This window comes from Periplaneta americana, chromosome 12 (assembly GCF_040183065.1).
Source record: "Periplaneta americana isolate PAMFEO1 chromosome 12, P.americana_PAMFEO1_priV1, whole genome shotgun sequence".
In the NCBI taxonomy this organism is placed as follows: Eukaryota; Metazoa; Arthropoda; class Insecta; order Blattodea; family Blattidae; genus Periplaneta; species Periplaneta americana.
The window spans coordinates 35,218,063-35,230,870 of record NC_091128.1 but is presented as its reverse complement, the minus strand read 5'-3'; the positions used below and the strand labels follow the sequence as shown (position 1 = coordinate 35,230,870).

Sequence of the window (12,808 nt, the reverse complement as noted above, 5' to 3'; positions counted from 1 at the left end):
TTTCATAATTTTCATACGAGTGTCTCAATTACCATTATAGGCAAGTTTCATACGACTTTTTATGCTCGACCATATTTCTAACTTGAAATTATTAAGAAGTATTCATTTTATTCGCATGACTGAAGATCGGAAGTGACCTTGTGCATAGCTCGTAAGTTGTGAGATGTGCGCAGATGCGAAAGTATTGATTTTTTCCGAGGAACAATAATGTCATTGACCTTGATATAATTCAGAGAATAACATGAATTAATTTTGATATAACCTGGAAATTGATCTAGAATTGAAAAACGAGATGACAAATTGAATTTATTTGAATATTATTTACAATTAACGCTAATTATTATAGTAACAGAACATAACCTTCTGCGACAGTATTGGATTTCCAGCCTCCGTGACGTTTCCCTCATTGTCTTTCGATTGCATATCCGAGAATAATCGAAAACCTGAACTTTAATGAATAGGTGTACTTTAATGACATGCATTAAAAGACTGCTACCAGGTGTATAATTACTACATTTCGGCATGGTCGAGAATAAAAAAATTAAAAGCAAACTGAGGGACCAGACATTAGCAGCAGCTTGTATCTGAGGAAAGGCAATGCACCCACTTGGTAATGATTATTTTCAATCATATGTTATGTTGCAATGTTGAAGTTTTTAATGTATTTGATTTTTTTAATCCATTTATTAAAGAAGTTTAATCGTTATTTATAGCTTTGAAGAATATTAGTTTCAAATTAACTTAAAGCCTTTAAAAGATCAAGTTAAATGTGAGCAACATCAATACTCAGTCAAGATACACAATATTGCATAATCAATATCAAAAAGGATGTCTCTGATCCATGTCTTCAACTCCTTTAGTGTCGTTGCAAGTAGGCAATGTATACCATAACCTTCACGAGCCCAATGAAAATGTATTCAATGACTATCCCAGCAGTCTTAAGGAACATTCCAGTGGGCATTCATTCATAATTTAACATTAACAAATTTATTCAACAACATAACCTTCTGCCTATTATGAGTACAGATTTTCAACACTTGAATAAGAACTTTGGACAGTGAATATGGTTGAAGAACTTCAAAGAGACATCCTAAAAATCAACGTTCGTATATGGATGTCTTAGAAAACATTGTTCTCGACTGAATACGCAACAGTGAACACATTGAGTCAGTAGTTAATACTACAATCAAAAGAGGATATTCCAAAACTAATTTATCACAAATACAATATACACTGCTCTTTACTTTTTTTTGTTTTATTTGTTTTTTTTTACGACAATGTATCAACATCTAGGTTATTTAGCGTCTGAATGATATGAAGGTGATAATGCCAGTGAAATGAGTCCGGGGTCCAGCACCGAAAGTTACCCAGCATTTGCTCGTGTTGGGTTGAGGGAAAACCCCGGAAAAAACCTCAATCAGGTAACTTGTCCCGACCAGGATTCGAACCCGGGCCACCTGGTTTCGCGGCCAGACACGCTGACCGTTACTCCACAAGTGTGGACTCTTTACAATTATATGTGATTCCATATTACCGAAAATCTATATTCTTTATTCCATATATACCGGGTGTTTCAGACCACCCGTACCAGGCTTTTTTCTCGAAAACTATATGATACTGGTTGTTCATAAAAAAAAATTTTGATAACTAAAACCTATGTAAAGAATCGATTGGTAGTAGTACCATTTCCCGTAACAAACCTGTAGAATATAATAAATGAATGATCACCCTATTCATGGTAAAATGAATTTATTTTTTATTTTATTGGGTTATTTTACGATGCTCTATCAACATCTAGGTTATTTAGCGTCTGAATGATATGAAGGTGATAATGCCGGTGAAATGAGTCCGGGGTCCAACACCGGAAGTTACCCAGCATTTGCTCTTATTGGGTTGAGGGAAAACCCCGGAAAAAACCTCAACCAGGTAACTTGCCCCGACCGCGATTCGAACCCGGGCCACCTGGTTTCGCAGCCAGATGCGCTGACCGTTACTCCACAGGTGTGGACCTGGTAAAATGAAATAGGCTATATGTTCATGATTGGAAAACTTACCTTATTTTTTTATCACACTTCGTACTTCTAAACTTATCCAATATATTCGTATTTCTGAACCAATATTTACATGTGCTCATAGTAGAGCCGAGGCAATTGTACTAAATGTCTTAAATCCATTTGCAATTTCTGAACTAGAATCTGATTTACAGAAAGAAAATTTTATTTCAATAATGAAGGATGCATCAAATCATTAGGATGTAAAAATCTTTTCATTGTTTGTAAAGTGCTTTAATCCTGCTGTGGGGATTCAAGTTCAAATGCTGGATCTTAAATCTTTGCCTGGAGAAACATCAGAAACCTTTGCTCTATATTTTAGTGACTGTCTGGAAAATGCTAATTTGAAAGAAAAAACCAATCACTCTTTGCGCAGATAATACAAAATGCTATTGGTATATATTTTAGTGGCTGTTTGGAAAATGCTAACTTAAAAGAAAAAAAAACAATCACTCTTTGTGCAGATAATACAAAATGCTATTAGTATATATTTTAGTGGCTGTTTGGAAAATGCTAACTTAAAATAAAATAAAAACAATCACTCTTTGTGCAGATAATACAAAATGCTAGAAAGGCAGGAATCAACATCTTCACAAAACTGAAAAGAAATTTAGAGCATAACATAATTGAGATTGTGTATTCTGCTCGTATTATTCATAACACTACAATAAAAGCATTGTTTCTAAAATATATATTTTTTCTACATGTATACTGTTAGGGATGAAATCTTTAAAGAATTTTATGAATTTGCTCATCAGGAGTACAAACAAGTTTTAGGATACAACAAAACAAGATGGCTTGCCTTACGTCCTGTGGTCGACCATCTTCTGACTATTTCTGTTTCTCTGAAATCATATTTCGAATCTCAAAATAATTTCCCAATTATCATCAAATCATTCTTTGAAAATCCTACATTAGAAGCATGTCTATACTTCCTTCACAACCAAGCATCAGCTTTTCACTCTCCAGTTCAAAGAGTAGAGGGTCAAACAATTACAGTTTACGAGATCATTTCTGTTTCAATGATTTAAAAGCTAATTTAGTTTCCAAAGGCGAAGACTGCTTCATAACATCAACTGTCAGATCAATTGTTGGTAAATTGAAAAGGGGGAGGGGGAGCTGTCAGAGATTGCAAAATTCAAACAGTATGTCCTTACATTTTATTAAACAACAGATGAATATTGTCCTCCTTGAGGGAGTATGGAACTTCAGTTGGGAAATAATTACGGCATGAATAACCCAGTGGATGAATATACACAGAAAATTCGATATTTCATTCATGAAGTGGCTCCTTCAGCTATCAGAGATGATACTGGTCTGTATGATGAGTATATGTTGGGGTGTATCGATTTTTTTTTTTTTTTTTTTTTTTTTTTTTGGGAGATGAAGGTGGCTAGTGCAGAAAAGTTGCGATTTGTGGCAGAAAGAGCGTAGAAAAAAAGAAAATAGTAATTCAACAATATCCTGTGTCTCCACATCAGCTCTAAAGTTTTGCGAGTCTAATGCTTTATGTCTGTTATCAAATTTTTTTGTAGTGCAGATCTTCGCTTATATCTTTAAATTTACACTCAGAAATAACCCAGGGCTCACTACGAGGAGGTGGCTGCACTTCGAGCCCCATTCCTCCACCACACGTAAGGTACGGTCACACGTCGCTACTTTTGCAGCGCTGCAGTACAAAAAACTGCACAACTCTTGTACTGTGACATGTGAACAAAGGTGCAACCCGAAAAGTAGCGGCTGCCGACCCTGCTGCCCGCTACTTTTCCATGCTACGCGCAACTTAAAAGTAGCGACGTGTGACAGGGTTCTCAGGGTTGCAGCCGCAGCATTTTTGATATCGGTTTTGTTGAAACTTTTGCTGCGGTTGCAACCATTGTTACCACCCAAATGTACCAATGATACTTTTATTGTTTGGATATATTTTAATGTTAAATGTGATGAAAATAAATTATTTGTAACAGTTATTAAATACACAACACAGTCTGAGCATAATTGGTGACGATATAATTCATTTTTTAAATTTTCCGTAGCGTAGTTCCAAACAGGAGGGTTGCCAACATTGATTATGTGAATATACTGTTGGTTATCATTTAAGTAGGCTATATAGGCGTTTTTAAAAGCTTTATAGTAAAAATAATGTCAATTTCTGAATACTAGATAAGACAGAAAAGCAAATAATAGATAAGGAAGCTTTCGCATGATTTCTTAATAATGCGAACATAACCACAAAATGTATATTGAGAAGTCAACATGGAGATGGGAACCTGCAGCATGACTGCGGCTGCAAAAGTAGCGCCTTGCGTGTGAACAGACTCGCAACCTGCAGTTGCAACTTTTGCAGCACTCGGGTTGCGCAGCACGAAAAGTAGCGTGCAGCGTGCTACTTTTGGCTTACGTGTGAACACGACACGCAACTTTTGCAGCTGCAGTATAAAAGTAGCGCTGCAAAAGTAGCGATGTGTGACCGTACCTTTAGTAGTATACTAGAATGCCTATCTTACATTTAGATTAGTTGTAATTGTGATAATGATAATGATAATTAATGATAACAGTACTAATAATAATTGTTGTTTTACTATTTTATTATTAGTAGTATTCTTTTTGTTTTCTTTGAAAATACAAACCGTGCATAGTTATAGCATGAATGGTCGTACAGGCCTGTGCGAAGGATCTTGTGTAGATGAGTTTATATAATTATGTATCAATAAATGCATTTCATTCACTCATACACTGGTGTCAAATGTTGATTTACACTGTACAGTCAGACTTCGTTTCGAAGCATGGCATTTCTCAGCTATGCGCACTAAATTATGTGAAGGATTCCTGAGCTCACATACAAGCAAAGAATTCTACAAGCAGTTGTAAGCCATCGAGATTGAACAACTGGCCCTGGTTTCTTCCTTTCAAGCTCTATCGGACAGTGACCAGAATGAATGGCTTGACAGATCCTCAGACGATACTCCTAGTCAATACTAAGATCGAGATCTGTTCCACGTTAATTTTGTTGATCCAGGGTACTTCAATGTCTTTGAAATTCACCATTGATTTTCTCTCACAAAGGAGTAATTCTTCTCTGATAGGTCCAGAATGTGTTCCTGGACCTTTAGTGATACAAGCAGAATGTTTAATGAGATGGTGGAGTGGAAGTTCATGTGCACAGAGAGGACAAATTAATCACTGGAGTGGCCTGCCAACTTCCTTTTTGATGCACACCATTGATCCGTTCTATCTTCATCCATCAGAACCAAGGGCTGCTAGGCAGTGTTGCCATACCTACTGATTTAGCAGGAGATTTCCTGTTTTTCCATTGAATCTACTGCTCTACTGATTTTTTTGTTAAAAGCCCGAATTTCTCCTGCCTTTTTGGCAAGCTGAAGTCACCTAGTTCTATGCTCGGATTTTCAACTCATTACTTTAGTACACATATATTATGTCACCATGTCTTATTTTTGCATCTTATACACAAGTCAAACAATGTTTTCATTTGTCTCCCTGCTCTTAACGCGTCGCCACAATGATGCTTACAAGAAGCAAAGAGTCGTCTCTCGCCTGAGTCCAGCAGTGGATTATTATATCAGCACACAGCAGATAAAGACCATGTTTTAAACACATGGCTCAGAGTTATGTGTCTCTCCAATCCACTCGATAATCTAAACATAATTAAATAATGATAGAGAACAAATGTTTGAAACCTTACCACAAAAGGAGAGGGGGGGAGGAGAGACGCACGCACGCACACACAATCACACACACACACACACAAAGTATATAATCTTCATGCAATGTAAGCATGTGATAACTATCGTCCATTTGAAAAAGGGGACATGTCGAAAATAAAGTGTTGGAAAATCGCAAAAACTATAAGTTAAATTAAAATGTTCATATATATATATTTTTTTCTAATTAGATCACTATGGATACATACATACATTCAGGATCCATGAAAATTTTAATATTTTAAGTCTGTTATAATTTTTTTTTTTTTTTTTTTTTTTTTGCGATTTTAGAATTAAGTTATTTCATTATTGTTTTGGGGACTCGGGGAACAGAGGAAGAACGAAACTTATTCGGTAGTGAAGTTTGTTTCTGATTGTGTGCACTTGAAACAGTGAGAGAGTGAAGTGTAGGTAATGGCATTTTTGTGTTACATATCCTCCACAATGAACTTTTAAAATGAGTGAAAGTGTCTCAGCAAGAAAGAAAAGTAAAAACTCCCAGAATATTATAAATCAGAGTGGGAAAATGATGAACAGTTTAAAGGATAGTTATGTAAAAGCAAGAAAGGGGATAATTTTTCGTTTGTTATAGTCGCAGCTAATTCAATACTGTATTTAATATCACCTTTAAAATAAATCTCGTTGTATCGAAAATATTTTGTGAATACACGAAAAATTCCTGATTAATACATTAATGCGAAACGTTGTCAATAAGACATTACTGTGTAAAAACAAAACTTAATGACTTTAGTTACATATGCTGAGTAGAGATGACAGTAATTATATTTAGCAAAATTGTTCCATTTCATTTGTTAAGGATGTGCCATACTGTAATACAACAGTATCATCTTTCTTACAGTACACTGTTTTGTAATTACTATTATAATACAAAAAGGAAATTCATGTTTAATTAATCTACTGTAATCTCCTGTTTTTTTTTTTTCGATGATTTTCTCCTGATTTTCGTGAGTAGGTCGTGGCAACACTGCTGCTAGGGGCGATACATTAATTTTACTTGCCTTTAAAAATTGGAGCACAGCTTCTCCAATCTGGTGTTCACGTACAGAGGAAGGGGAGACATGCCCAATATACTCTGAATGTGGTTCTTCTAATAAAGTCATATGCTCCTCTTCTTTTTCTTGGCGATATAATCAGTTGCCCTTTTTCTCCTGTGTTAGTGCCTTCTCCTTCCGACCATCAAAATATACTTCTCGAATGGACTTATTATTAGGTGTTTCTTCTTTCTGAATTTTATCTCCAATCCTAATTTTTCTCGTGACCTTGCTCTTATCTATTATAAGATCCTTATTCCTAGTAGATATTATTCTCGCGTCTTGCAGCATAGCTGTAGCAACTAGAATCACACCTCTCCTCGAGGCGCCTGTCCTGAAGGCAGCAGAAGATAATTTTGGTAGAGGCAAGCAAGCCTGAGCAGCAGAAGGCTTCGATTTTATGTCACAATCTGCACTGCTTCACTGCTGTTCTGAGTGGTGTGAAGGCGAAGACTCAGAGCTTGTAACTGACGTCTGTTTTTCTCTTCCTCGGAATACAAGTCGCACTTCTTCAGATCGATGGTGAATGGGCCTCTCTGCTTTTCTCTTTTCACTCTTAAATAGTGCCTTGGTCATCACAATGTCGATATTACCAATCATCATATTTTGTTCATTTCTCTGGTCTATTAGAAAGCATAATTCTATCGATGTAACTTTCCTACTTAACTTATATTCAAAGAGGCTTTCTGGGTCCAGGCACTTACAGATGCAAATAGGCCTATCAAACAATTTTCGACCTTTATTAATAAAAGCCTACTCGTGCGCTCTTGAGGTTGGCCCATTTCGTTTGTGCGATTTCAGAGTATTCTGATATTTACTATGATAAAATTTTATCATTTCCACTACCTTACACTTGCTGATGGTAGGAAGACATGCTGTTTTCCAAACCTCGGTAAGTTTGTTGGCAGAAGCATGAGCGATGTCTTTACTGAAAGGTGTTTTCCACCTAGTTCGTCTGTCTTTAACTCTCTGATCCAAGAAAATGTATTATCATATTCTTATAGGTTGGAAGTTGCGACTCTTATAGCTCCTGGTGTACTGAACTAAGGACTCTCAGCAGTAAGGCGGGTACGGAATTATTTTTTCCACTCACGAGAACACAATACATAAGAACTACTACATGTACCACTAAACCACTGACATGAGACACGATTTCACAGGAACAACAGCGATACAAACCTGGCCAGCATAGCTTAGCAAATACGACTGCTGGGCAAACGCTAGCCTGAATGCCAGCATCCCTCTTTTCTCTCACTCCACAAGAAGACACTGCTGCCAGATGCTTTTCTCCTTGTACACACTATCTTTGCTAACTTTTAAAAGATCTGGCCAATGGAGGCTAGATGTATAGGTATGCAGACTGTTATAATAATGTTTACAAGTATGCATTATAAATTCGAATTTTCAGTATTGATGCGGAGACACAAGATATTGATTAAATTTAATTTTCTTTCTCCTGCAGTCATTCTACCACTAGTCACAACTTTTCCGCACTAGCCACCTTCATTAAAAAAAAAAATGTTTTTTGATACACGCTAGTATATGTGTATGTATATTAAATTGTTTCCAAACCAAAGTATTTACTGTATGACTACACAATTTATATAAAACATTCATATTTTGCCTTCCTCTTTTGTCACTTTTCTCATTAAGGAAATTATGAAAATGCGTTTTGTTTTGTTGTTTTAAAAATATGATCACCTCATATACGTCTTTTAACTATCCCGCCTCATCTAATTCACTCTAATCTTGTTACAGTTCTCGATCTTCTGTTAGATATTGGTGCATGTGCCCAAGTCGTGATTTTTTTAATGCGTTATTTTACGACACTGTATCAACATCTCAGGTTATTTAGGTTATTTAGCATCTGAATGAAATGAATGTGATAATGCCAGTGAAATGAATCTGGAGTCCAGCACTGATAGTTATCCAGCATTTACTCATATTGGGTTGAGGGAAAACCCCCAGAAAAAAACTCAGCCAGGTAACTTGTCCCGACTTGGTTTCATGGCCAGATGTGTTAACCATTACACAGATGTGGTTCCAAGTCATGAAGAATAACCAAGTTTGTGAATAATGAATTTGGAGATGTATAATTTTTGTCATATTGTACATTTCAATTTAATTACCTGTGATAAAGGTTTCATGTCTTTCACATCCATGTCGACTCTTGTCTGTATAGCCAATGGGTCGATCTCGGGTTCTTTCTTAATCAAATCCATCACAACTGAAACAGGCATTTAAGATACTTAAATTTCTCTGCAGAACATCAAGTTACTGAGAAAGACTTATTTGAAACTTTTGAATTGATTATCTGCTATGCAAACAAACAAAATCTTTACTATTAGTAGGAAGGTGATTATCAATTCGATTACACATAAGTTTGAACACAGAATGTAATCTCACTCCTCTAAGGAATGTCTGGAGATGTGAGTGTATGTGTTTGCAGGTGCTTATGTGCAAGTATATACATCACTGAAGGGTATAATTCTTAAGGAGTTTTTAAGACTAGAATCGCGGCAAATGACAGCTATCTATTTTCATTCTTACCTTGAGAGTAATTTTCATTAGAGATTGTTGTGGATATATTAGGAGACATCATCACTTACAGACCACTTTTACACTAAACATGGAGCAATTATTTAAGCTATAATTAATCAAAAATGTTCCCACCTAAGTACTGTTTATTATAAACTCACCTGTTAGTAATTTCTATTTTATAAGAGGGTTGGAGCATAAATCATGGCAACTATGTTTTTTGTGAGAAAATGTGAAATATACAGACGAAAGGACAAGGAATGGACGAAATGTACGGACATTTAACATCCCAACATTACAGCGTTCCTGTGCCAGAATCATTACAGCACACATACCTGTTCTAAAGGCCCTCAAAGTAGCTACCCACCTCGCAACTGTCCAGTATGGAAGGGCATTATTCCCGACAGCTTCTACAAACTCTTTGTGGCATTCTCTTGCATTCCTTCCACAGAGAATGGCTATTTGCTATACGAGCGTTGTTCAATATGGGTTACATCCATCCTGCATGATGCTATACTGACAACTGATTTAACATTACTCTCTGTTCTATTAGAGATAAGCAGCCATCTTGAGGTGTGAACACACACGATGACTGCACAGCTACCATGCGACATATGACATTTTATGATATCAACCCTTACTTACTTACTTACAAATGGCTTTTAAGGAACCTGAAGGTTCATTGCCGCCCTCACATAAGCCCGCCATCGGTCCCTATCCTGTGCAAGATTAATCCAGTCTCTATCATCATATCCCACCTCCCTCAAATCCATTTTAATATTATCCTCCCATCTACGTCTCGGCCTCCCTAAAGGTATTTTTCCCTCCGGTCTCCCAACTAACACTCTATATGCATTTCTAGATTCGCCCATATGTGTTACATGCCCTGCCCATCTCAAACGTCTGGATTTAATGTTCCTAATTATGTCAGGTGAAGAATACAATGCATGCAGTTCTGCGTTGTGTAACTTTCTCCATTCTCCTGTAACTTCATCCCGCTTAGCCCCAAATATTTTCCTAAGCACCTTATTCTCAAACACCCTAAACCTATGTTCCTCTCTCAGAGTGAGAGTCCAAGTTTCACAACCATACAGAACAACCGGTAATATAATTGTTTTATAAATTCTAACTTTCAAATTTTTTGACAGCAGACTGGATGATAAAAGCTTCTCAACCGAATAATAACACGCATTTCCCATATTTATTCTGCGTTTAATTTCCTCCCGAGTGTCATTTATATTTGTTACTGTTGCTCCAAGATATTTGAATTTTTCCATCTCTTCAAAGGATAAATCTCCAATTTTTATATTTCCATTTCGTACAATATTCTCGTCACGAGACAGAATCATATACTTTGTCTTTTCGGGATTTACTTCCAAACCTATCTCTTTACTTGCTTCCAGTAAAATTCCCGTGTTTTCCCTAATCGTTTCTGGATTTTCTCCTAACATATTCACGTCATCTGCATAGACAAGAAGCTGATGTAACCCATTCAATTCCAAATCCTTCCTGTTCCTAGATACCAACCCCTACCTTTGAAAAAAAAAATAGTTGCAGTGACTTATGCCCCAACTCTCGTACATATTTAATTGTTATTTTCTATCCCAAGATCATTAAGAACGATTAACATTACTCATGTTTCTGTCCTTTAGTTCTTAAAATAATGTTCATAGTAATGTTTATGTGCCATGTTAATTTTCATTTGGTTTCATTTAATTAACAATGATGACAAATGGGCAAAAAAAATAAATATATCTTTGTACAGAATCCACGCTATATTCATATTACTTTGGAGTAATTTCCTACAGAATGTAATGGTATTCAAGACTAATTTAGAAACATGTTAAACGAACTACCCTTGCATCTAAAACAGATGCTTCCTCAACAAAATGATTGTACTTTAATTATTTAAATGGAATATCAATTTTAAAAACATATTAAAAGAATTATCCTTGCACCAAAAAGTAAGCTCCCTGGAAAAAATGTTGTTTAAACATGATTGCAATTAGGAAACATGTCCAACAAATTACCCTTCCACGAAAAAAAGATGGTATCTGGAACAAATGATCGTATTTTTGTTATTATATTACTTACTAGTTTTATCTGGTTGTGAATCTTCGATCCCATTATACACCACACACAGGAGAAAAAAAGTACTTATTTAATTGAAAATAACCCAAAATTGTAGCACGCCACTCTACATACATGAATGCTGTATAACCACCCACCCATTCCTTGTTTCTTATAAGTTATATACTGGTACCCAAAGTATCATTTTCTCAGACAATTAGGCCTACATAACACAGTGGTCACTGTGGACTGACATTCTGGCTGATATGTAGGCTACATCTATTATTAGGCAGTACACCTCACTTGACAATATGAGGAAGAACAATTATTTGTATACATCTGCAGTCTAATTAGTGTAATATGTAGCTAATCAGCGATTTCTTGTCGCCGTAGCGCGTCCATAGTATTTTCTTCGTCTCCTCATACGTTTCTGCAAACACAGGAATTCCGTCAACAAATTGTTTCGGTTCATCCTTCAAATAGCCACGGAGAAAGCAATGGAGGGGGAAAGGAACTGGCCACCATACTCCAGTATCTTTTGGTTTAGTTGCATCATGAGTGATGCCTTGTAGGTGTCACTTGTGGGGCTCAGACCTGTCTTCAGACAGTTGACTAAACAACAAACAACAACGGAGTGGTACCGCCATCTTCTGTACTACATGGAGAAAGCAAAATGTTATCTATTAAAAAGCTCATATGCAAGACACACCGAAAGCCTGAACAAACCAATCCCTAACCTGTCACTAATCCTCGATCTTACGAAAACTTACTTTACTTACCTACTAAAGAGTGTATAGTGAATGCATACCAAAAGCCTGAACAAACCAAACCTAAACTGTTACTAATCCTTGTCTTACAAAAACTCACTTTATCTACCTACCTACCAAAATGCATATGTGCAAGGCATATCAAACGCCTGAATAAACTAAACCTAACTTGACACTGATCTTCGACCATCCGAAAGCTCGGCTTTCTGTCTGTTTGTCTGTCCATCCAACCATCCATCCACCTACCTACCTCACCTACCAAAAGCATATGCAAAGCATGCCAAAGGCCAAACAAATCAAACATAACTGTCACTGATTGCTTATTTTTATGTCTAGACAATTTTGAGTATATGCAAGGCATACAAAAATCCTAAACTAATCTAACCTAATGTAACCTGTCACTGATTCGTATATGCAAGGCATACCAAAAGCATGAACTAACCTAATCTAACCTGTCACAGATTCGTATATGCAAGACATACAAAAAGCCTAAACCAAAGATAACCTAATTGGAGGTAAAAAACATAATGTAAACAATCTCAAGTGTACACTAGCATGAAACTGTCGTAATGTAATGCTATGTTATGTTGGTAAGACTGAAAAAACAGATG

The 12,808-nt window shown here is 36.3% G+C and overlaps 1 protein-coding gene across 5 annotated transcripts in view; it reads right to left on the bottom strand.

The window, feature by feature from the left end:
* The window catches only part of LOC138710237 (zinc finger protein ZFP2-like), a 105,651-nt gene that overhangs the window by 17,655 nt on the left and 75,188 nt on the right, over positions 1-12,808 (bottom strand). For 3 of the 5 annotated variants that reach the window (XM_069840923.1, XM_069840918.1, XM_069840919.1), the window contains one exon: positions 8,952-9,049. In XM_069840923.1, coding sequence (XP_069697024.1) covers positions 9,031-9,049 — 19 coding nt within the window. In that variant the 3' untranslated portion in view covers positions 8,952-9,030. Of the gene's footprint in view, positions 1-4,601; positions 5,705-8,951; positions 9,050-11,454; positions 11,689-12,808 lie in introns of those variants that run through there. The other 2 variants (XM_069840920.1, XM_069840924.1) reach the window with 2 other exon arrangements.